The 27,285-nt window shown below is 38.0% G+C and overlaps 1 protein-coding gene across 5 annotated transcripts in view; it reads left to right on the forward strand.

The window, feature by feature from the left end:
* The window catches only part of adgrl3.1 (adhesion G protein-coupled receptor L3.1), a 259,349-nt gene that overhangs the window by 57,938 nt on the left and 174,126 nt on the right, over nt 1–27,285 (forward strand). For all 5 annotated transcript variants that reach the window (XM_055050947.1, XM_055050952.1, XM_055050951.1 and 2 more), the window contains one exon: nt 13,724–13,958. In XM_055050947.1, coding sequence (XP_054906922.1) covers nt 13,904–13,958 — 55 coding nt within the window. In that variant the 5' untranslated portion in view covers nt 13,724–13,903. The remainder of the gene's footprint in view (nt 1–13,723; nt 13,959–27,285) is intronic.

Below are 27,285 nucleotides of genomic sequence, written 5' to 3' on the forward strand. Positions count from 1 at the left end.
GGCCTTAACTTTTTTGCATACTTCAGAGCAAAATGCCCATTTGTCCTTTTGGCTCAAACATCAATAGATCTCTTGACTCTCAACTGACAGACTACCATTAACCACAAGTAGGAAATAAGAGTGATGGCACATTTTGATAAGATAGTCTGTCTGATCTTCTGATTCCTGCCTGCTTCAAAGCAGACATGGGCTGGTTTTTCTTCAGCAGAACAGACCAGGCAGTAGCTCAGTGTAGTCCCACCCCCACCTGTTGGTGTATTCCACCAGTCAGATGACTGAAAGAAAATTAATACTCACACTGCTTTGAAATGTTACATAAATGCATGCATATTATATTGCTGTAAAACAGTGAAGGTGGGGTGCTTTTATTCAATACAGTTACAATCTCATGCAAGTCCTTATCAAGCTGATCTTAATTGACTCAAATTATACTTGGTTTATTAAATAATCCATGAAGTTAGAAAATTGACATGATAGCAATCTTTTTGTTAATTGCACTTAAATGTTGCCAATTATGAAAAAACAATGTAAGAAGATCCATATAGATTTGCTTGGATTGAGCTATGAGAACAGAAATGGATCATTGAGTCTGCAAATATTTTCTAAACAGTATTAAATGGGTAAGAAAAATCATCCCTTTAGCATGAATAATTTGGTAAGATGTCTCTTATAGACCTTATGTCTACAAGATGTCTCTTACAGACATTGCCTTTGGCTACACCAGCCAAGGGCAATGTCTTTGGCTGAAGTAAATATAACTTGCTCCCAAAGACTGCATTGACACATTTAATATTGATCAGGCAAAAAGCCATGAACTGGGAGTTGAACGTCAACAGAAGGAAGCCTCATTAACAGAATTACGCACAAAGTGGCTGTACAACTTTGCTGCATATCTGGTTGCTTAACTCTAGAAAGTTAAAAAGTAATTGCCAACTCCTTCGCTCTCATCTGTTATGCAGGAAAAGGATTGAATTGTGTTTGGTGCCGTGGCATAACTAGACGAAAAACATGACACCAGGGTGCAATTAAGGCCTTTAGCTGGATCACTAAGTCCAGAGGGGCCTGTACCATGTCACTGAAATCATGTTTTATACAGACAAAGCGAGGAGGACACACAAACGTTTAGGAACCAGCTGTGTAAGTATTTGTTGAGAAATTAAAACGTGTATGTATACATTCAGTGTCGGAGAGCATGGATGCCGCCAACAGACACAAAATCTTACATTTATATAGATGAGGTGTGTACGAACAAGCGAGACCCTTATATATTTGTTCTCTTGTTTGCACTATTTTTTAATGCAAGGCTGACTCTGAGACAATGAAAAGATTCATTTTGCTGCTTTTGGGTGGAAATGTCAAATAGATATAGTGCACTTATCGTATAGTTAGGTGTTTAGTTGTACCCATAGTGAATAAGTTGGAGTATGATTTATTGCGTGAACAAGTGTCTTTTATACAGGTCACAAGTTTAAACATGTGAAACTATTACTGATAATTACTGGAAGAGAAGAGGACTGCCCTCAATTTATATTTATGTTCTACATTTTCAAGTCTTCGCCTACAAAACTTTCTTTATCAAGACTCTTCATTGATACAGATGTATCTGTCCTGTTGATGTATATTTATACGCTTTTTTTGTGTTTAGTCGCACCAATCACAGCATTTCAAGAGCCTTAGTTTACGATCTGTTCCTGTACTTTGACATTTGCAAACTACCCTTTGACCTTAATGTGGCTGCCTCACCCCAGGAGAACTCCACTTTTAGATTTCGAGAGGTCGCATGCTGAGTCCAGCCCAAACACATTGTAGCGTTCAGCCAAAAGGCACAGAGTAAGGTCACCTATATGTGGGTTTCCATGTATTCACGCGGTTACCCGAAGAGTGTTTGAGTGCATATAAACACAAAGACTCACTCGGGTCACAGAGTATCCTCTCCGCTCTGTACGTCGGCTGCTCTTCTGAAATGATGACTGAAAAATCTGACGACTTTACCTTCCCTCATCTTCACACAATGCACGTTTAGAGCAACCATTGATGGCATCAGCAGTGCAGATTTTGCTCTCCTCTCTTTGAGCTCCCAAATCACTTCATTGAATCCCTTGTGCTTGCAGATTTGTGCTTCACACAAAGCCTTTTAATGGCTTAATTAGAATTAGTCAGCATCTAGTGAAATTAAACTGGTACGTCCAAAATGGGTTCTTTTGTAAGTTGTGCAGCGTCTGAGTTCATGCTGCTCACTCAATTACACAAGAACTCCATTAGTTTGAGTGAGAGTTTATGCAAGGCTGAGGCACTTTTTACCACAGGCAGAGTAATGTATAAAATATATGAGGAGGTGAATGTAGAGTAGCTGGTGCACACTGGGGGGAAAAGCGTCTGAAGAGGAGGTAGAAGAAGAAATAAATTCCTTAAAATTCAGTCGACATTTAGATTGACGTCGATATAATCCAGGTGGTGCCGCCGTGTTCCCCGAGAACAGCCGTGATCTGTTTGACATGAGAGCGTTTGCTGCGGCGAGAGAGGAGAGTGTTGCTCCTTTTGTCTGGAGACATACTTGGTGAGGATGTTTGCCCAGACCAATCAGGCTTTCATCAAACTCCATTCTCTGCTAGTCTGAGTCAGACTTTCAATCCTCCACTCCCAGAGAGCAGCTATCTGCAGCCCCCCACCAAATGCCCTGGACTTTTTTATGTTCAGCTTGGCTAAGCAAAAAAGGCTGCCAATTATAACGCATTATGTCTCAGCATATTGTGATAAGTTGAGCTTAGAGAAGACTAAAGAGGCAGACATCTATTGCTCTTCGAAGGATTTATTCTAGAACAGTATGGAAATGTTTCCCGTCTGTCCGGGTTTCCTTTTTTTTTTTTGTAGAGCTTTTTGAAAAGCCAGTTCTTGAAGGCACAATCAGCCATTTGCAAGTTTGTTCTTGCTGTCTAATCGATCACTCCAAAGCCAGGTCACTGAGGTCCTGACAAGAGGAGCTCTCTCACAGGCAGCGCTTTCTGAAAGCTGCCAGAGGACACAAAAAAACGAACCAACAAAGAAATTCACCATTATGACCGTTGACCTTTTGTGTCAGTGATGTTTGGATGTGTATTTACCCTTAAACATCAGGTGAATAATAAGGTCTGGTTCAGCAGGGTAATTGTCTATTGTTGGGCAAAATGAGACAAATATGGAGGGGCAGGAATGTTTGTTTTGGGTTTTCCTGCATTCCCTAAATGTTTCACTTTTGTCAACCTGCTTTTAAATTAGTGCTTTTGAAAATGTGCTAACAATGACCAGCAAATCCACACTTTCAAGAATAAATCCTGCAGACAATTCACTCATCAACCACTTTATTTGGTATACTTTGCTAGTATTTGTTAAGGCCCTCCTTTCCCTTCAGAACTGCCTTAGTTTAGTTCTCTGGGGTTAGAGATCAAACAAAAACATATTCCTTAAAGATTTCAGATCCATGTAAAGGTTAGACTTTTGCTCCAGATTTATTAGCCATGACAGGAACCTGTCATGACATTTATTGAATTGAGATCTGCCATAATGTGAACTCACTGTTATGTAAAAAAAGCAATTTAAGATAATTAAGATTCTAAGTTTCTGAAATACTCAAATCACATAATCTTGGACCAACCTACTTCCTTTCTTATTTTAAAGATGGGGAAATATGATTATATCATCCTTAGTGATTGGTGGAAAAGCTCTTATTGACAACACAATTTTGTATAATTGCCAATCTGAGTCAGAATAACAAATAACTCGAAGAGAAAGTTTGTTTAAGATCACATCACAAAGTCACAGAGATGTTATATTCCAGGGTCAAGATAGTTTATTGCTGCATTGATTTTTACCTCACACTGTTGTATTGATATTTGCACATAGAGGAAAGTCACTCAACTTCCACTTAATGAAAGGCAGAGCGAGTTTGCCAAAATTGTTTGTCTTTATTTATTTATTTATTTATTTATTTTTTGCAGTAAAACTTGCTTGGGTTTGCAATAAGTTTGTCTTTTTGTGAAATTAAACTTTGGAATTAAAGTGTTTTTTTTTCTTTTTTTGGTAAATACATTGTCATGTTTGGAAATCACAATTTTAATGAAACTAATGTGTGCTCTACATAGAGATATAACATAATCATTATGTACGTTTAAAAATACATTTTTAACATCATGAATTGAGCAGTAAAATCGCCACACTAAAATGTCTTGCATCAACATGCTAACATGGCTAATGTTAGTGTTATTATACAGTTTGCAAATTAAAAATAATACAAGTTTAAAGAGTCCATTCACTTTGGTTTAGTTCTCAAATGTTGCTTTTACAGCTGTTTCTCTGCCCGTATAAACAAATCCTTTCCAGAAATTGACCTCTATGTATAACTTATAAATTCAGAGGCCACATATGTAGGCATGTATATAAACACACATGCCTTCTGTTTAAACCTTTGCATCTCTCTGTTTCTGGACTCCCCCCAACCCCACCCTTCCTCTTTTCCTCCCTTCTTCCCTCCCCCCATTTTTCTTCTGCCCTCTGTCTAATTGAGTCGTGAGTGGATTCCAGGTGGAACCCATTTGAATTCCCTGTGGTCCTGACCACTGTGGTTGCCCGTGACACAGTCATACCTCTCATTTCCAGACCATTTACATCATATTCTTGCCACTTATGTTACAATCATTACGCCACCTTGAAGCACACGTTGCAATTTCTGGTCAACAATGCTAACGCGGACATGCAGGACGGGATGGATGGAAAGCAGAATTAACATTGAAATCAAGTCTGTATTGAGTGTGTGCAGCATGATACATAATTTAGTTGTCGAAAATGTGCATCACATTTGCAGACTCGGGGATGTTCTGCAATTCATGTTTTAAGATTTCATTATATTCTGTGCACTCGGCTCAGCATCAGATAATGATATTGAAATGCATGCACCAGTGGGATCTCCGTTATTGACATTGGAATTTGCTGTACCCCTGATTCGCAGGGTGAGCTGAAATTGCTGTTGTTGTCTCTGCGTGTCTGTGGATGTCTCTGTGTGTGTCGTGATTTTCGCCCCATTCTTAAATCTGGCAGGGAATGAAGTGTCTGTTGTAGAATTATGCAAATATAGTTTGTTGAAACATGAAACGGGAGGAAATGGAGATCTGCAAAACCCAAATAAAAAAAAAATAAATGGAAGATTTTATGAACAGATGTTCACCAGATTAGAAAAATAGGTTGATTTGGCTTTGTTTCCCACATTGAAATGTGTGAATTTGTGATGTATAATTTATGTTGGCAGGATGGCTTTTAGTCAAAATGCTTTGGCTTGGTATATTGTTAATTCAGAAGGCCTTATTGAATGTTGTCATTTTATTTGCAAGTTCTCATAGCTTTACAATGCAATGTTGTTTTTCTTTTGCTCTGTAGATTTTAGAAACTAGATTTCATAATCTAAAATGTTACATGAACAAATGTTGGCACTTGACATGAGGCAAATTTCCCATGCCAACAAAAATGCCTGAAAGAGGGAACAAAGTAGCCGCTCAGTGAGAGTTTTCTTCCAGGAAGCGTGTCCTGATGAGGAAATCTTCCCAATAGTACATGTACTGATTTTGCTAACTAGTTACACAGGTAAATTGTTTCTGTTTGCAGTAAAGAAGAGTAACTAAAAAGGAATGACCTGTGTGCAACAATATTCTACATCTGGATACAAATGTTGGTTTACTCAATTGTGGCCACAGGGGAATTTGCCGATACCCAAAATTATGTCTGTTTCAGTTCTTTCTATTTTTAACAAAATTATTATTTTTGGCACTGTTGGACTTTATTTGGCAGTGAAACGACAAGAAAGTAGGTTGTGAGAGATGGGTCAGACATGTGGCAAAGGCCAACGGGCTGAGACTTGAACCTGTGACGTCCCCGACGAGGTCTGAGTGACCTGAACATGGGTCACACGCTTTACTCCAGTACCACCACCGCATCCTCAGTTTCATTTGTTTAGAAACATTTAGATACCGGTAATACGTTTTTAATTACATTTATACATTTAAAATCCTAAAAAACTGAAACTGAATAAATACAGTTTTTGCTTTCTTTGACAAAAAGATAAATAAATTATATATATATATCTTTTTTCAGCAATACAGTACTCCATAAACTAGTATAACACATTCCGTTTTAGTTGTCATTCAAGACCAATGCTGAAATTACTGTGATTTACTATGTTGAAAGGCATAGCATGCCTCTTGGCCTTGCTGCATGAATGATGGGAAACAGGTAAGGTTGTAAAAGAAAGCACCTCACCTGAGCTTCTGTAACAGTGTCTGAATTGTACCCAATAAAGTAGCAATTAATGACCATCATCTTGTCTTGCAATACTTTAGATCCTCATTTATCTCTCTTTTTGTCTTTTTTTTCACTTTTCTGCCTCTTGCCCCATTTCTTCTCTGCCCTGTTTATTTGTCTGAGCTCCATTAGGGAAGATATGTTGAGAGACAAGGATAGAAAGAATAGGAAGAAGGAAGATGTGGGGAAATGGATAATGGCTGAGCTTTGCATCACAATGGAGAACTATCTCAGGGCAGATTTGCTCTGCCTTAAAACGATGCATCTATCTGTATTCATTCACTCACCCGTTTGTGTGCTCAGTCCTGTGTGCTTTAATTTGTCTCCCTTGTGGGAATGCAACCCATCCCCATTGTGTGCATGTGCAATGTTAAATATTTGGGATGCTAATTTGCTTTATTTGTTTTGCGTCTTGGTTTCTTATTGGGTGTGCAAGTAATTCGCACTAATGAATTGTGCTGCCATTGTCTAGAAGTTGGGAAATGTGATTTGTGTGTGTCAGCAGGGTACACACTGCCTTTGTGCGCATTGAGGGGTGCGTGTACGACCCCATTATTTAACCCGAGCCATCAGTCACACTCAACAAGCCTATCATATTGGACCATTCAGAGACTGTGCAGGCAGAAGTTAGTGCTATTATCTGCCTGTCACCGGCTAGCTGTGTTGAGGTCCCTTGTGGAAAACCAATTGTATGAGTGAATGCCTTCCTGCTCTTGTTGTGAAGCTCCAGGGATGAGCATGGCGTGTTTTAAAAAAAAAAAAAAAAGCACTCTCCATCCACCTTCGGCTCTCCACATTTTCCCCTCTGTATTAGAAAAGGATGATTACGGAATTAAATGTTTGATATTATGTGATTGACCACTTAATCTTTAAATGATCAGCAAGCTTTGGGAGCTCAACCATCGAGAGAAAAGATGGCCTGAGTTATAATCATCTTGGCTCATCTCCTAAGATTTCTGTGCTGGTGCTCATCAATCATCATGTATGCAGACTGTGTGCTTGGATTAATATTCATTTCATAAGAGACACTTCATTTGCATGAACACACTGTCTGCTTCATGAAAAATCATTGAGCCCTTTCCTGCTGTTGTGATAAGCATCTGGACATAAACCAGCTGAATATCTGAGACGCAGCACTTAACCCGGCAACGCATCCCTTTTCATTCCATATTGATACGTAGGAGGGCTTCAAGCAGGCGTAACAACATACTTGCTCCTAATCAGACAACACTGAAGATCAAGTTTTACTTTGTTGTAAAAGATCAAGTTTTACTTTGTTGCAACCCAATACGTATTGGGTTGTACGTATTGCCTCTGTTTTTCATGAAAATCCTGTTCAGGTCAGGAAGTAACAGATGGAGAAATGTCTGTGAGTGATGCGGTGAATGTGAAAGAAGACTGGGTGAATATAAGAAAATTCATACATACCTTACAATTTATTTTAAATTGACAGGCTCCTTTTGGATGTTTTTTTTTTCAGTCATGCATTATATTAAATTTTAGAAATCAAATATGAACTGGAAAAAGATGCCTTTTCTATAGAGTACCAGTCTGAGCAGAAAGAGTAGAACAAACTGTTGAAAGTAGCAGCAATTTAAAAACGTTGAAGAAATACAGATAAGGCACAGAGAATAACAGAAGTGAAAAGTGGAGGAGAAATTTGCTGATATATAAAGTTTCATGTTGTAATAAATTTATGCCTTCTGATATTGGTTATATTTGATGTCAAATTTGGTATGCAAAATTTATATTATATATAGTAGTGATACTAGTATTGTACAACTGAGGATTTGTCTAAACCCTTGTGCTGCATCCAGACAAACAGATGTAGATATTAATGCAACATTAATATCTACATTAATGTTGCATAAATTGAAACGGTACAGAAATTGCAAAACAGCCGGAGTCCAACATAAGTTTGGAAAAGTCTGAAGAAATTCACAGTATGAATATCTGCATAATTAATGCATGAAATAACTGCATTGACAACTTTATGAAGCACAATTTTATTGCAAGTTATTTATTGTCAACTTACAAAAACAACCATTTTCAAAATTTAATTGTCTTTCAGTTTATCCTGATAATTTATTTTATTAATATTCTCATCAGATACTCATGTTTCTTATTCTTTGATACAATTAACCCCTGTTCTGGTTGTCCGCTATGACTCGACAATATATATTCTTGTACATTAATATTCATTTTAAAGCAAATGATTACATAAGTAGGTAAAACATTATTAGATATGTTTCAAGTCTTTTTTTTTCTTTTCTTTTTTTCGCATAAAAACTTGTGTTCAACAGTTGAAAGGAGGAACAGTGGCTCAGATGTAAAACGTGTTTGTCCAAACATGTAAAGTGCATGTAAAAGAAAAAAAAGAGATGCAAAACTGGTACACTGAATTTGACTCATGACTGTCTGTCAAGTACACAGACGTTTGAGAGGGAATCAAATAGTGACGTAGAATATTGCAGTGAAAAAATAAAATGGGGCTGAAATTATACAAAATGACAAAAGGTAACAGGCGTAGAAAGTCATACAGGTTCAGAGGCATCACATTTTCTGCATTTGTTGGAGTTGAGGCTTCACTGATGTTTGTCTTCTCTCTTGTAATATTATTATTATTATTATTTTTTTTTTCTGTTCAGGTGGTTTGTCATTGTCAGAGGAGTCACACAGCAGGTCTGATCACAAGATAACACATTTTGGTCTCACTCTGTTGGAACAGCATGAGCTAACGTCAGGGTTGGTCGCGGTGTTTAGCCGTAAATCGGCAAATAATCTGGTGTAGTAAGCATGCAGAGTTGCTTTTTAATATCTACTCTATGTGTGAAATGCTCAAAATTTACATATTTTGTGTATTTATTTAGCTTTATTGCTATTTCTTTATAATCTTTTAGAAAACAGCTTCCTACTGCCTGCTATTTATCTCTCAAACTCATAATTTCATTGAAACAACATATTACCCCCTCATCAACTGCTGCTCTCAGTGTCTATATCATCCAGCTCCTTTAGATAAAAAGTCACTTAATTAGAACTGTCATGTTTCATCTCAGCCCCTTTGGCACATTGGGAAAATAACACAAACAACACTCCTGATTAGGAAGAAGTTTCTCTTAAGGAACATGGAGGCAGTAATGAAGTCTCCTTGATGTGGCAGAAAACAGACGCTGCAGTTTGTCGCTAGGTCTGCTAAATGTTGGCCGGCTTATCTAAGGGAGTTATCCTAAATACACTCCAGAACGAGTACCCTTGAAGCGTCAGCACCATAATGTATCACAAGGCTCCTTCTGGAGTATAAGACAAGTTGGCAATACCAGACCACTGCTGTTTTTTTTTTTTTATCTTTTCCCCAGTTTTATTTATTTTATTTTATTTTATTTCATTTGATTTTATTTTTTAAAAAGAGTTTCCTAGCTTTTTTCCTTTATGTGTTTTATTATGTAGCCTTTTGCGCTTCATTGCCATTTTTGGGGTAGAAAGGAGGGTATCTAATTCACTACTCTGATAAAACTTATTTATGAGATTATTTCTTGATCAAGTAGCTGCTGCTTGATCAGTTGTGCTTTGAGACAAACCACATACTGTCCATGTTTCCAAGCTTGATTCTGTCGTGGAGACAGTTTTTCTGTTACACCAGAAATCATAATTATTAGTTAACCTGTTGATTGTGTTGTAAAAAAATTGAGAAGGTCCTTGATTTTTGATAGCTTTTTTTAACTTCATGTGGAGAAATTTACCACCCAAAATCCAATTTTTATTCTTATTATTTTTAAATAACCTTTTTGAAAAAAAGGTTTGACATCTCACTGAGACTAAGGAGTGTTGTCTTCAGTGTAAAATAGCAATGTTTGTGCCTGGATTGAATTTTTCATTTTCACACCAACTGGCCATTGGCCAGGTCAAGATAAGATAAAAATCATCACATTCGATTTCAGTGCATCTCTTCCTGCAAACTGGTTTGCCACCAAGTTGAACTTGACTTGGAACGTGGTAGAGAAATCTTTCTTTGCAAGGACAGTGATACAGTAATGTTTTCTAATGAAGTTTGTTACCCGGTTTACAGACAGTTCTAAGCACTGGTGAATCGAAGCTCCACCTACTTTGAGGGATTTTCTTTAAAACCACAGGCTAACTCTGGTTGTCTTGAACAAAGTCATGTTAGAAGATCCACTTAAAACCCATCTCCAGTCTTCTTGCATAGGGAAAAAGGATTATATTTAAGGCTTTAGCCTACTTGGCCCAATGCAATAAAGGCATTCTTAACCCCAAGCAGAAAAACAGTTATAGAATATTATGTTCCACTCTGTACTTAAATGATCGGGGAGATTATACTATTTAAGCAATCGATGCCAAAGAGCTTAATTTTGGTCTCAGCTGACCACCGAAGTTTCTCCCAAACTCCTGAATCATTTAGGTGTTGCAAACCAAAGATAGGTCTTAAAATGTAGATATTCCTGTCTTAAGCAGCTCTAAGAAATTAATTATTAGAAGAGGTGTGCTTTATGCATTGCTGAGGTAAGGAGAATCTGTAAAAGATTCACTGGTCTATGAGCTACATGGAATCGTCGCTCTGTGGAAGCCAAAATTCAGACTGAGGTTATGTACTTGTTTCCCCGGGTCATTTAAATCCATTTTTAATTTTATGTGAGGGATTGAGATCGATATTATTCTGTCTCTTTACATTGATAATATAGCACCATTATAAATGAGAGACTTTACTTTTTTTTTTTTTTTACAAAAAACAAACAGAAAAATAGTTTGTTTGTACTATTTGTAGTTTTGTAAATCATCGTACAGTTGACATCAAATCTTCTTATTGGAATGTGTACGTTTATAACTATTTCTGAAGGAAGATTTATTTTTCCTCCTCTTTGTAAGCGACTCGGGATCTAATTTGCTGTCAAGTCTAATTTTGCTCTTATGCAGCTGTCAAGAAATTGCTGTTTACTTGTAAGAAAATGGCTTTGATCAAAATTGCTCTTCCCCGTTGCTTTTCTAACACCATGCATGTCAACTGTATATTAAATGTTGGCTCAGACCAGTTGTTGAAGGTCTAAGGCCCATTTTTCACTCACACATCTGATAAGATCAAGTTGATTAAATACGTCGACTTCTAACCTACCGATGTTGTCCAAATGGAGACTTTACATAGCAAGTTCTGATTGGCTCTGCATCTGATTACTCTAATCTAGGATTGTTTTTGTTTTTCTGCTTCTGTTTTTTTTTTTTTTTTTTTTTTTTTTTTTTTGCAATGGGATTAAGAGGTGGTGCGTGAGATAGGGAATTGTCAGTGTTCACAGGGAAAAGGTTGGCTTGCCAGAAAGGAGGATTAAATTAGGATGGATTTGAAAGGTGGATAAAAAGCAATGCTCTTCCTTAACATATTTTGTTCACATAATTTGAAATGTCTGGTCACCATTCAGCCGTCCCAGTGCCATGTCCCTTGACACACGTCTTAAGATTTTGACCTTTTTGCTCATTAAATGCAGAATGGGTTTTCTAATGTGCTGCAATAATGCTGCTGTGGGTTAGAATCATCTCACTGAGATTACACGTATGCAGCAGATTATGGATGATCAAGGATAATAGAAGTGTGTGGACGGCCTAATCATTAAGGCTGACTTACCCTTATTATAATGAAACACATTTGCAGAGATTATCTCGACTCTAATCAGAACAAAGAAAGCTCATCCACCTTTAAACCATTGTTTTTCTAAATATATACATCCCACTTCGATGCAAGGCTGCACGCTTTCACGCTTCACTTTTTTTTTTATTTTTTTTTATATTAATACTTCTGAGGTGTTAATCTTGCACGGTCACAAGTTAACACCATGCAAATTAGGTGCAATGTTTGCAGCTCATTTTAAGTTGAATAGCATTAGTGTATACCGACTATTTTATCCGGTATGAGGAGTTTATTGGCAGAGCCGCCAGATGAGTGTAAAACAGAGCAATCACCGGTGTGAATCACAGGGTTGGGAAGAGGAGTTTTTACTTCGCCACAAGAAGGCTGTGGCCTCCTGTCTAAAGATAAAATAACAGTTGGTAGTAAACTCTGACAGTGGGATTGCTGTGGTCAAATAAATGTCTTGTTTTCTCCCTCAAGCAAATTTTAATGTCAAAGATTTGCTTAATAAATACGTCAATCACTTTCTTATAATTATTAGTGAGAAAATGCCATCCAAATCAATTTCGTTCCATGTGAAAAACAACAACTCCTTTTTTTGAATCTTGAAATGAGTGCTGAAAAATGATCCATCATTCCATTATTTGAGTGGGTATTAGCAGCTCAGGTTTCAAGAATCCTCCTCTGTGTACTTATAAAAACAATTTTCAAAGAAAAGTGGCCCAAAATCCTTCTACCGTGATACAAAAGACTTGTTACAAGTTATGACAACCAAAGATTGTATAACCAGTTATTAGGATTATGGAGCACTTAACTTCTTTTTTGGTTTGAACAATTTTGTTGTCATATAAAATAAAATTATCCTTTGGAAATTGCAAATTGAATTTCCTCAGATTATCTTTGTCTGACGTTCAATTTTGTTTCATGTTCTGAAACACTGCAGTGTGACAAAAGATGATTAAAAAAACAACTTTTGCACAGAACAGTATGTTTATAACAAGAGAAAAAGCAGATTATCCTGTTACCATAGTGCATGCCTGCATCATGCAGATCTATTTGCTGGAAATAAAAAGCATAAACACGCTCCACCCACCACTCTTCAATTGTCCCGGTGTAATTTGCACTCTGGCTAAATTAGCTGCTCAGAGTAAATCTGGTCAGCTGTTGTGTTTGTTGGAATGTAAAAGTGAAGCCCTGAGAGCACAGTAGTTATGCACAAAAACACTCACAGGTGCAAACACTCAGACTGTGCTGTTATGGGCTAATGCCCACAGGAAAGCGAAGACATCTCTGCATCTCTTATGTCAATTACCATCAGGTCCTGCAGGAACACACACCGGGCCTACACACGCATAGACATGCACGATATGCAGACCATCCAAGTTGTCCTTTTCTTCCCGTTCCCGTCTTTGTTTCTCTGTGGGAGTGATTTGTCAGTAAGGTGGGGGAGTTAACACTCCGATGAGCAAACAACAACAGACTACCCAAAAATACATCTCGCGGTTCACACCGTCTCAGCCTTTGGTTGATCACACCCGGCGTGAGCTCGGCTGACTGGAGATTGAGCAACTTGCGCTGTGCCTCTTGATGACAACTTGAAACCCACAGTGACATAAGGACTGGACGATAAAAAGCCACGGTGCATCCATCTGCTGTTATTTTTTTTTCTTCTTACTGGAAAAGACAACACGCCTATTGTTCCTATGAAACGAGGCTTGCATAAAGTGTTCCCCAAATAACTTTTTGTTTGTTTCTTATCTTCGACAGATTTTTCAGGGGAAAACATCTGGGACCAGATAAAGAAGATATTTTGGCCTCGTGGGAGGAGTGGCGCAGTGGAGGGAGCCGTGCCATAGAGGAAGCAACCAATTGAGGCACTTGCCAGGGAAAGACTTAGCACTGAGCTCATCTGGGACTCTGAGCAGCGGGCGGTGAGAGAAGGAGGCCATGTGGACCGCACGCCTGCTAGTCCTCGCCAGCCTCTTCGCACCAGCCGCACTGGGTGAGTCTGTCTCCTTTAATCCAACATTTCTCTTTGTGAATGCATGTGGGCATAAAACATAGCCTTGCTTTGTGTTTGATTGGCCATGGTTTGAAGACGTATCAGAATAATCTTTTCACTGTGCAAGTGCCAAATTCTACAGCATCCACGAAAACAAAATTCTCCACTTCTGTCTCTCTTGTTTTCACTTCTACCTCTGACTAATTAGCAGTTTATTTTCTCTTTTTTTCCCTCTCTTAACTTTCTGATGCTTTTACACATCACTCTCATTTTTTTTCAATTCTCTTATTTTCTTGGTGTATCATTAAATATAGGGAAGCCTCCTACATTCACAAAAATAGCATTAATGCTATAACATTGCACTGTAGCGGTTTAAATATAATTATTACAGAAAGAGACAAAAACTCTTGACTCTTCTTTTCATGCCTTAAAACCTGACTTATTTTAAAGGAGCGTACATACAGTGGTATGCTAAATCTAATTGTTATGTGGTTTGTTGTTAGTTTATGTCAGAGGCTGACACAAAGCAATGCATAATTAAAAAGTAGAAGGAAAATTATACATTTATTGCAATGTGAATAAAAATCTGAAAAGTGTTTCTTTTTTTCAATCTGTCCCCTTTTACTTGGTTGCACCTAAAAATATATGCATTCAGATTCTTTTAGTGGTCACCTCATTAATAAATGCATATTAATAAATGCATAGACGTAATCACAGTCATGCAACAATGAAGCGGTGCAGAAGCTTAAGACAAGGTTAGGTTATTACACATTATCTATTTAATCCGTTATTTGACAATACCAGTCGTATGACACAACTGCATACCGACCAAAACATGACCTTCCACCTAACTTTGCAGGTCAGACGAGGAGAGCATTAATTATTGGAAGCAGTCAAGAGGTTCACGGTAAAGCTTGAGAGCTACAGAGATTCATAGCTGGCGTTGGTGACTGCAAAAAAAGTGAGGTGGAGGTTCCGTTTCCAGTGCGACAACTCTAAAAATGTAAACAGAGCTACAATAAAATGACTTAGATTCAAGTAAATTCATATTGTAAAGTGACATGGACATAAATCTAACTTGGAGAGTTATGGTAGTGTTTAAAAAAACGGATGTTTGAAGATTCTCTTCATCCTTTCTATCTGGGCTTGAGTTATTTTTAAAAAAGGAGAGGCAAATATTTTAGTCCCTAAAAGTGCAAAACTGTTAGAAACGTTCTCCAAAAGGCTTGAAGTTCAATTGCAATTTTTGTTTCGCAGTGTTGATTAAATGTGTGCCGCACTTTTCAGATTTTTGTTTGTAATTATTTTCTTTCCACTTAGCAATCACGCATGACTTTGTGTTTGGTCTCTAACATAAACTCCTAATAAATTACACTGACGTTTGTTGTTTCAATGTGATAAAGTGCTCGACACCGTTTATGTTTAGAAAGATTCCAGATAAGAAAAAAAAAATCGTTGTCTCTTCTTTCAAGCATAAAAATGTGAGGATTACTTGTCTTATATAGCAGCTCTGTAAACAGAAGGCACCGTAGCTGTAACGCCTTTGCAGATTGTTAACTGAGTTCATTCAGATCTTGATTTTTAAGAAGTCGATGGTGTTGTTTTAAGGGTTTTGGGATGTTTTTGTGGCCGCAGTTTAGCTGTAGGGAGTGCCTGGGGGCCAACAGCCTGTAAAAATGGCAATTTGCACTGTCTACAACCATTAATGGAAAATATCAAGCTAATTAAATTGTTATTTTACCACTCAAGGGTGGTGGCAACTGGGTTCACTCTCCATTGATAATGATAGTAAGGTTTGGCATCACTAGTTTTTCTTTAATGCCTAATAAAAATGTCAAGTCAGCCCTTTGCCATGCATCTCTTCAGCGATTCTGTTGAGTAAAAATTGTCAGATTTTAATACTAGTAGGGCAGATGAGGCACTGAAACGCTTCAGAATTCATTTGTGATAAGAAATTGCTGTTCATAATGCTGACTTGAACTCCCTGTTCTGAATAAAGAGGGAAGAACACAGAGCTGTAATCAAGCGAGAGCTCTTGATGACGTTAGCTGTTGAGAAACATTGGTGATGTGGTTCAGAAAAAGTCAAGGCTAACCAACTTCCTCATATAAGCCTGACTCCCAGTACTTTGAGTCATTCTTTGTGCAGATTAGCTACTGATTAACAGCACCATACTCCTTCTGACAGAGTGGTAATTTCTGTAAAATCCCCATAGCATGAATGAGATATTATTAGACCATGTTAATGTTTGTTAAAAACCTTTTTTTCTGGAAAATTTCTTTACAGTTTTACCAGAACAAGTAATATGCTCTTATACATTGTCACCTTAAGTGAACAAACCGGGATTAACACATTTAGACCAAAAGCTGTAGCATAATATATTTGTGTTCGAAACAAAAGACCACCAGTTATTCATATTTTGATTTTAATGCAAAAACTTAACACACACAAAAAAATATATTGAGTATAATATTACAACTTGTTTTTGTCATTCAGCTCCTCAAAATTAGTCAAGCTATCGGCTCAGGTAGCCAGCCCAGGTCCACTGCTTAACAGACATGACAAAAAACTCTGGTCTTCACGTGTCTTTCTTGGAAGTCAGGGAATAAGTGTAGTTGTTTTCATCCAGCAAACTGGCTGGCAGTGCACAGCAAAGAGGGCAGGGGCAGATCTGCATCACTCTGTGCTTCAGAAAACATATACTGCACTTTTTCCAATATCTTAGCAGAAAGGAATGTAAACTGTTGGAAACGGTATGCAAGAACATCTTAGCATTTTTGAAACCTTAACTTAACCTATCCACCACCAAAAAAAAAAAAAACAAACTTTATACTTTGATACCAGTAGCAGGCTAGTTCTAATGCAATAAATCATTTATAAGACATTGTTCTGCTTCTAATTATGAATTCCTGAATTCTACAGCCTTTACAATGGCAGGAACTGAGGTGCCCTAATCAATACTAGTTCAGTTCAATAATTCAAAGCAATTCAGTTGAATTCAGATTCTTCATATTGTCTAAATTAAAACTAAAATAGTGATTTATATTCATGCCTGGTCTAAAAACAAGTAAAGCGCAACTCAACTTCCTAGAGAGCCTCTTACCATCTGAGGAAGGAGGAAGCGATTGAGCTGACTCAAAACATCTGGGACTCTCAGCCACAGCCTCAGAAAATTTCAAATTAATCCCACTGGTCAACCAGGAAAACGATAACAGAAAGTGAAATTTTATTTTAATAAGTGATGCCGGTGTCTGATGATAAGAAAGTAAAAGTTATATATTCACTAAACGGGTAGTTTAGGGTTAAGTTTTAGATTAGGAAAAAAAAGGTCTTTATTAAAGATTAGTAATCTAAGTGATTCAGATTAGCCATCTAAAAAGTCTTAAAGAAAGACAAAGAAATGACCTGTGTTTCCAGATCAGCCAGGCCTCTTTCATGTTTTGGCGTCAACCTTGTGGGTGCAGTTCACAACAAAACTCTTCAAGAACTGTTAGGTTAAATATCAAATTTAGTACAAATTCAATAAAATAAATCGATATCGTCTGATCCACGCTATTTCAGTGTAAATTCTACGATAGCAACAGACAAATTCATCTGTTTGCTATTTAGTAAGTTCAAAATAAGTAGCCAAGCATATAAAATTGAGTTGGGAATACTTTCTGTTGGAAAGAACAATAACCAGTTCGAAAAAATAGCTCTGTCAAATGTCTACGTCTGGGGAAAAATGTCTGAACACAGGGTCAGTGAGATAGGTGTTGGCAGAAAAACAGAGATGGCACACAGTGATGACAGTTCTTCCTGCAAATAATACATAGTATCTGGAAAAATAAGTGACGGAGGAATTGTGGTCAGTTTTTCTACCCAGCACCCTGACCCTATAGGAGCATCACAGCTTTAATGAGACAGTGATGTTGCTCTGTGGGAGAAGAGGAAAGAAAAAAAAAAACAGTTTTAAATGGTCTGTAACAACGAACACTGTTTGGCACATGATAAGCTTTGTATCGGTTAATATTTCTCTGCCTTTAACAAAGTGCTGTTAAAAACTGTGCAGTTATGCAAATCTAAGCTGAAGTCCGTTAATTAGCTTTGTAGCTTCCTGTTTTCAGCTGGGAAAAAAAAAAGTTTCATGTAATTTAATGTAAAAATGCAAACATGAGCCAGTTATTTAAGACACTTACATGCAACACCGATGTAGCAGATTAATATTATTTTAATTTGTAATTTTTACAAAAACAATTAGGTCAGGGAAAACATTTTAGAGTCATGGTATTTTGGCCGCCTTTACTTTTGATTAACTTTAGCTTTAATCTGTTCCAATATGACAGACATCGGTATAAAACTGCATTTCCTGTCCTATTATTCTGGAATGATATGTTCCTGTTCAACATGGAGGAGTGCACCATCCATCAACACTATTAGAGCTAAAGCTTTGAAGTCTATCTTGATTAGACACACATGTCAGTGTTTAAATATTCTGCACAGACAACTGATGTAAGAATATCAGTCTCAACTTATCGGAAAGTTCGTCAAGCATCTGAGAAAAAGGCTGAAGCTTAGCAGCTGTGGATAAACCAAAGCAGTAAGTTCAGCTGATGAGTAGAAAGCATAAATTTGCACACTTTAGTCCAAAGTCAAGTGAAAAAATGCCTTTGTGAATATATCCCATTGTTTTTAGTAAATTTAAAGCATTATGAACTTAAAAGTGCTCATGTTTCTCTAAAAAGTAAATGCCTTCATTATCTGTTAGAAATTAACAGAAATATAAAACAATTAGTGATTAGGACTCCTGGAATATTTGTCAGTTTTTACTTAAGACTTTTGCCTTTGTTTTCTTTGGATGAAGTAATATGTCCACAAAACACAATCCAAGCATTCTGCTCAAGATGAGTTGGTTGACATATTGTAAATAATTAGAACTCTTCTGTAAGAAAGGCAATCCACTGCCCAACCCCCATCCACTATAAGCAGACAAGGCCAGATGTTTCCAGTGAAGTGTGTTGCAGCTGGGGATGCTTTAACTGGGAATTTTCAACCGCAGTGTCATTGTGTGTGAGAGTGTTGTTGGAAATGTGCAGTCTGCAGGGATGGTGGCCCATTTTTGTTATCTCTATGGTCTACTTTGTCAGTATATGACTGCTGCCAGACAGAAACAAGCTGTGTTGCACACAGATGCCATCATTAACATTTACTAATTGCAACATGTGCGCAGAAAATTGCGTACATATGCTTGTGCCGCGAAGTTAAAGGCTGCTACTCAGGCTGTATAGTATTTTTGCTGTCAAAATCTACAAATGAACCCTATTTCCCAACAAAAAATGTTTCTGAAGATGTGTTGAAGCACCTAAATCCATAATGGCATAGAAATACATCCAGTAGCAGTAGGTGTTGTTTGTCTTTGCATATTTACGTGCTTCCTTGCGATCAATGTACGCGAGAGTGTCAGGAAAGTCTCGGAAGATTAATAAAAAGTTCCATCACAGAAGTTGTCACCGAGTCGAAAAATAAGTAAATCGCACCATCGTCATTGTTTTGGTTACATTGAATAATAACGGAAAAGGCAGTGCCTGGAAGAGTGCAGCCACGCCTGAGCGGCACATTAATCATGTGTTTCTTCGCATGCAAAAAAAAAAAAAAAAAATGCTCCAGGAAGGATTTTATATTCATTCCGCTTAATACCACCCCACGGAGCTGGGAGATGCGGCCGCTATAATGGATGACGACTCGGGGAAACAGTGCAAGAGACGGCAGCGTGAAGTCTGACGTGCATTTTTTCACGGTCAGATACGAGCGCATACATCAAGCCTGGAAACAGATACCGTACGGCTCAGGGGAAGGAGGATTGCTATGAAATGAGGGATGGATAAAAAGAACGAGGCAGATGTTTGCCTGACACATCTGCTTCGTTGTATGTGAGCATCAATGCGCTGTTGCAGATCAGAGCAGTGTCAGGTGAAACACAATTTGGCTTCTATGCAGTCTGGAAAAAAAAAGTTTGGAAAACTAGTGGATTTCATTTATTTATTTATTTTACAGATGTGGATATATAAGCAAAAACAGAGTATGGAAAAATGTTTTTAGAATGGATGGGTGGATGGCCAGTCGGATGTATGTGTCACAGTGTAGTGTCCAGATTTAAAATTGTACCACTACAAAACCTCACTGCAGTATTTCTTTTGTATTTTGTCAACTGGGCCACAATTCATTCAACAGAGCAAGCTGCACATTTGATTATGGCAACATAAAAAAAAAACATGTACCCAACGGGTAGAGACATTCCCACATCTCACCGTTTTCTGTCGTCTCTAAGATTTCCAACCAACCTCCATTTGCTCTCACTCGGGAAACAGTGCAAGAGACGGGAGCGTGAAGTCTGACGTGCACATTTAAGCCAAGGTTAGCCTCATGTCACTAAACAAGCACATTAAACTTCAACGTCAGTCTCTGTTCCCGTAGCCGATCCACTTAATTAATCTCCTAGTGCCAGGGCTCTGGCTCCATCCGCCAAGGCATCCCTGAATTTGCCTAATTTGCTTAATTAATTAAACAAATGATTTATTTGAGCTCATATTTCAAAGTGGCTGAAAGTTCTCTGTCCACTGAGGAGTGTAGTGTTTTGTGACTGCGAGATGCCTCTTAAAGCTCTGAAAAATAAGTGGGCTTAGGAGCGGGTGGACGCCAATCATTCGTTTGCAGCGGGCAGAGACGGCACTCCGGGGCAGGCTAAATTATATATGCATTAGAAAGAGATGTCAGATATAGAAAATAACTTCCAACCCCGTGTGTGTTTTGCCGAGTTGAAGCGAGAGGATGATTACAGTCGTACTGTTTTCTCTTTGGTTAAAAGTAAACAGCATAAATCTTCTGCAGTCAGATCTTCAGAAACAAGACAGCAGGTGTTGTATATTTTGATCTGTAGCATGCGTGGGAGGCAAAGTTACAAAATGAGACCAGGAAACGGGTCTGACATTGCCACCCTCATCTACACCGTGAATAAGACAACAACTCCTGCCTCATTCTGCTGTTTATTTTGCTGGAGTCCACATGCTCAATTATGGGAGATGACAGGCTTCTTTCAAAATGGATTAGGCCAAATATTTTTGTAGTTCTGGAAGAGAATAGAAACTAATTTGTATTTTAATACTTTATTTCATGTCCCTCAATCAGGACAATGATTCTCTTGATACAAGTCACTCCAATCAGAAAACTTATGTTGGTTTTAACAGGATCCATATTTATCATGTTACCATCTTGTTCTTCATCTACTACAGCCGACCTGATCTTGAGATCTATCGTTTTATTATTTCTTCAAACACTCATTGATCGGCGGTGGCATTTTCTGTTTACATATGTTTGGAAGTGGACCAAAAATATAAATCGGCAAAAGTAAGAAATATGGAAAAGAAAATTGTTTAGGATTAATGTGAGACTGTGAGTTTTTTAGCAGGTGAGATGCTTAGAAAGACACTTTGGAGTGTTGAATTAATTACTGCAATTACAAATGACAACATCACAAAAGTTCTGATTCTCTTGAAATTATGGTGCTACTAATAAACATTAGGGATGATGAGAAAAAGGTGAAAACATTATATTGAAATATTAATATTAGTCTGAAGATGTTATTTTGAAATAAGATTTCGAACATTTAGTAGTGTTTCTCTTAAACCTAAAGTTAAAACCAAAAATAATACCAACCAAAATGTGTTTAATAGATTTTTCTGTTTCAAACTGAATTTTTTATATATTTTTTAATATTGCAAAGGGACCATGGTTTTAATTTCTTTTTTGCCAAAAGCCAATTTTGGGAATTAATTTTCTCAAAGCTCATTGAAATAGCACATAGTTTTGCAAGTATGTTGCAAATAATTATTTTCTAACCAAACCAAAGGATCTTTCATACAGCTGTCAAAAAGAAGGGAAAAACAAAACAAAAAAAACTTCATTCTGAAAGCAAATCTGTCTTGAAAAGTAATACATTATAAAAACAAAACCTGGCAGTCTGTCAGTTTGTTTTTTAAAATATTTATTAGACTGCCTTTGCTTTTCATCATATTTTTTCTGTGACATTTGGCACTCACAGATCCCTTACTCTTTTTATGTCCCTCCGTAATGAGTAAAAAATCAATACCTGCTTGATATGGGGAATAAAACAATGGCCTTTTGCTGCCCACGGCATCAATTCTGACCGCTCCACAATGCCAAATGGCTGTCAGAACACGCAAATCAAGAGGAATGAATGGCAGTGAGATTAAGGTTGGTGGAGGTTGGGTTAAATAGCCCTGCGTGTTTTATAGGTGCCCCCGCTGCCACCTGTGTATATCTTCCAAATAAATGAATTGGGCTGACGGCGATGTAAAAGGTATAATTTGGTAAGCGCTGAATGATGCCATTTAAAGTGGACCCGCAGCTGCCCAAACGGTGTTTAATGAGGACAGATATCGACAGCAAGGTCAAGTGGCAGTGGATGTTAGTTTACATTAGGCTGCATAATACGAGCGTGTGTGTAGTGAATGTGTGTGACTGTTGTGTCGGGAAGGCTGGAGAGAGAAATGCAAAGTAACCCCGTAGACGAGCTCCCTCATAGAGGCTGAGAAAAATAGAAAAATGGAGAGTGTACAGGAACACAGGGTTTCCCACACGCTGTATCAGCAGGGGTCGGCCGCTAATTTAGGGTGTGGGCGGACAGCGAGGAGCACGAAGGACAAGCAGAAACCATGTGGGGAGAGACAATGCAGTTACCTCTGCTTTGCGCAAATTGTGAATTTAATTGCATTTTTTTTCCTCCTCTCGGTGCCACATTGTGATATCTATCCCTCACCTGTAAAAAGTATATGTTTCCATATGCTACCGATTTACATTTTAATGACGGTTGTTGCCGTGACTGAACAGGCGGATCACAACATGTTGGGATATTAGACCCTACAAGGCTTTGTGTGTAAATCTGTCAACATGGAAGATTCGGCGGCCCCTCTCCTACGCACAATGAAACATGGTGAGGCTGCCCCAACCACCCACATAATGAAGCCCTGCTAAAACAAGCCATCATTTAAGCACGCCTCAGGGCAGTGCCGTATACATTTTACTAATTATTCCGATTAGAATCTCTTCCTATCAAAACATGTGCTACTAATAACATCATTTAATCAGCAGATAGTTTTATGTGTGGGAATTGCTCTCGCATCCATCTTTAGATCTTCATCTGATGTTAGGTGTTTCCTCATCAGGATTAGAGGAATAAAAGAGATTACATGATGCAGTGCAGCACGGCACAGTTCAAAGCCAGTTGGATGCATTTTTAATCGCTGTGGATTTATTTTTGCTGCCACATTGTCCAAACGTCATTCATCCATTTTTTTTGGGTTTATTTTATGTACTATGGCAAAAAGAGACAGAGAATTTATTTTCTCGCCTTGTGAAAGTTCTGACTTTGGTATGAGCTAATGCAGGTATAGTTAAAAAAAAGCATCCTAGAAAATGATAATGATAATGCCAGAGGAGATCACTGCCAGACGGTCACCTGAAGAGGGTTATCTATTGCTCATATCTCAGGATCTGACCACTAGTACTAACCAGCAAGCTCTACCTGCAGGCCAAACCTTAGGATGTTGCCTTGGACCCCTGAAAGGTTTGACCATAACTGTGGCTTTCCTTCATCCAGATTATTAAATGGTTTAATCTGACACTGAGAATTTATTAAGCGAGATCCAGAAAACAAAGCTCTCAAAATCACCAGGGGTACACAAAAGCAATGTAGCTACAGAACAGCTTACGGCCATTAGTGTGTTGGTGAGCTACCGGCACAGTGTGTGGGTGAAACAAATACATATCAATTAGACCTCACCGTTTTACAAACAATTCTTATCAAAAAAATGTGAGATGAAAAATTGCTTTAACAATCACTGCTCAATCTAACTGACCTCTAGTTCAGATTCTGTCTACCTATTTGGCTCCTAGGTTTCTTTTTAAAAGTCTGTGCATCTCTCCAGCTCCCTCTGCCTGACTCTTTCTCATGTGAAGGAGACTATTGGATCAAGCTGTGCTGTTTTCAGCATTGTTAGTGTATGGTTGAAAACATGCTCTCTCACACCCTGTGATGGTCGACTACAACATAAAAAAAAGCATTGCCCTTCTCTCTTTGACTGTGCTGAGATACACTGTCATTTTCGGTTGATAATACTATCATAGCTGTTCAGCTTGCATAATGCGCTTCAAATAAAGGGAAAAACAAAGTGCATGTCATGAGTCAGTAGCTTGTAGAAACATACTTACAAGAACATAACTTGAACTCCTTTCTGTGTTATTGGTTTAGCCTGATTCTGTCATTTTTGCATGTTATTTCCTTTAAATATGGCATTGTACATTATAGTCACCATGTCCATAATGTACAGTGTTGTTACTTGTTTTGTCTGTCCAAAGAATATCGTTTTGGTGCAGACAGATGCAACTTTGAAAATCAAAATCCTGCTTGCCATTGTATCGTTAGAGAGGATCCTTTCTTCTGGCAACCCTTCCAAAGAAGCCAGTGTCTTCAGTCATTTTCTGATTCTACTTATGAACCTTAACATTTAACATCCTAACTGGGATCTTTGTAGCCTGAGTCCTATGATTAATTTTTTCTGAGGGTTGTAGGAGGCTTGAATTTTTATTTATTTATTTATTTTTTATTTTTTTGTGGAGAATTTTCTGGGGAGACAGACAGCTGGTGAAAGTAGCAAGCATTTCGACCAAATTCACATAACGTTAAAGAAGCATCCGACTGCAAGATAAATCACTTACAAAGAAACCCTAAATAACAAATGTACCCCCAAACCCTTTAGCGCTTAAGCAAAAGATACTAACTCTTGTCAATAACATCATGTTTAAAAGACAGTAAAAGTCTTTTGAAGAGGTCAGATATATTATTGGCACTAAATATTCGCATTCAAGCAGTTCTTTGTAATATTGCAAAAAGTGATATTATGAGAACTGTAATTCAATACGTTGTGTAGATTAAATCTTGAATGCTTTTCATTGCATAGTTATTACTTTCATCTTGCTCAGAAACGTCCTTATGCCCATTCCCATTTTGGGGAGCAACAACGTCTCTAAGCTCATTGCGAATGTCTCTATGAATTGACATCTTTTTTCTACTGAGCAGTAAATTTCCAACATAATGACCATTCGAGATATGGTCAAACTCACTGACTTTCAGTTGACTAAATGTGTTTAGTAGCCTCATCTGGTGCTTTCCTTGAATCACAATGGTTCACTTTGCTTTTATGCAAACATTTTTCAAGTACTTTTTCGCTCAAGAATGATGGCATGAATCTGTTGTATGATTGTACACTTGAGGTTGAGTTAAATAATTTGAGAAGCTAATAATGAAAAGCTCATTTACATGGCGAAACAATGGAATTGGCAGATGGTGCACTTTTTTTTAACATTTTGCTCTGAGGTCTAGTTGTTCTGGGTCTTGTTTTGTTATTTTCAGTAAATCTTGGTGCTTATCTTGTATTTTGCAGGTTATGAGGCATTTCAGTTGTTGTTTGCCCTCCTGAGGGCAATTGGGAGCAGCTTGCATAGAAAAAAGGAAAGCACAGGTGTCCTCCATTGTGTATGGCATGAAGCAGTGGCACCTTCATTTCTTCAACAAAGGAAGTAATTGAAAAACAAAACTGTGTAAAGGATTAATTAGCTTCTGTTTCTTTTGATCTCTTTCTTTCCTCATGCAGTACAAGAGCAATCAGGGTGAATATTTAATGCGCTTACAAAGATTGGATATCATTTTTTTCCCTCCCTTGAACCAAAGTTGTGCCTCAGATGAAGCAGCCCAATTAAGGGCAGGATGGTGTGGGACCTTGTTCTGTCTTCCCTCAGTGCTGTCACTGAATAAGCCGAGCATGCACTGTAACTGCCGATCCTGCTTGAGAAAATCAATATTAGGAGTTGGGAAGTTCGGGATTTGAAGCAAAAGCAAACGAAGAGGAGGAGCTTGGGGGATAAAATGATACACTGGCACAGTTAGCCTATGAGACCTCGAGGAGAGAAGCGAAGGGGGATCAAACTCAGGAGGGAAAGGAGCGTGGAGGGTGGGTGCGGCGATACCAGAGATGGCCTCCACATGCCCCAGTGGCCTACTAGAGGAATTCAATACAGCCATTGACAAAAGAAGGCATCCATTGTCGAGGAACTAGCCTCCTTTGGGAAGCTGGTCCATTTCCTTATTAATTGTGCTCTCATTAAAATAAAAGGAAGCAGAGCAGGAGAAATGGATAGCCCGAGAGTAATGGTAGATGTTCGGTGTTGGCCTTGCTGCTTGGAAAGATGCCAAGGTCGAGAACGATTGCGCTACTTCTCGCCGGATACTTTGTAGTTTGTGTTGGAGTTTTTTTGTGCCACACAAACAACACATGCAACCGAAGACTCATGCACTCCCTTCATTTATCTTCCTCTTCTCAAACCCTCCTACACACAGAAAGAAACACAAATCTCCCTCCAATCCTCTGCGGATGTATAGCATCAGAGCTCAGACGGGGTCATAGCTTGGCCTTAGTCTCGCACCGCAGCTATTAACAGTGGAGAGAGTCATCACTTTAGGTCACGGATCACAGATATCCAAACCAAACACACGCCTTAACGTAACCTCTGACCCTCTTTAAGCCTACTTTGGTTGATAGTAGGAAAACTCGAATATCATTCTAGCTTTGGCTGCTATGTGAATGCATATAAATGCTGCAATCAGAAATAAGAGTAAGGACAGAGCTCAAGATCTGGTTATTATCTGCATTATTATAATTATTTTTTTTAAATATATTGATATTGTGTCAGATTAATTAAATTCTCACTAAGAAAGACATAAGGGTCAAAGTATCAAAGTTTGAAAAAGTTACTGTTTAGACCAGCAAAGCATACTAAAATGATCTTTTCAACTAGCTGGCAGGCTTTTGGTAGATTTATGGAGCATACATTGCCCTAACCCCTCCCCCACTTGTTGCACACTACCACTCAGCTTGCTGTCCTTTTTTCTCACTATTTAAATATAAATTTATTGTCTTAAAGTATAACTTCCTGGGTGATTGAAGCGCTAAGGCTGTGCTTTGGGTAAAGAGGCGGCGCTTTGAACGATTAGATGTTGAGGCACCCCGACATGGTTGCAATTGGAGATGTAAGGATTTTTTAAACAAGCATGACTGAGTCAGAGCAACACACCAGGTGTGTGTTTGATGAAGGAACAACATTATTAGCATGATGTAAATCTTAAAAGGGTTGATTTTGTCGACTATGTCCAACCCTTTTAAATGAAATAGAAACTCTCTATAAGGCTTCAATAGTTAAAATGTTTTATTCTAAC

This window comes from Poeciliopsis prolifica, unplaced genomic scaffold, assembly GCF_027474105.1.
Source record: "Poeciliopsis prolifica strain line A6 unplaced genomic scaffold, Auburn_PproV2 SCAFFOLD032, whole genome shotgun sequence".
NCBI lineage: Eukaryota > Metazoa > Chordata > Actinopteri > Cyprinodontiformes > Poeciliidae > Poeciliopsis > Poeciliopsis prolifica.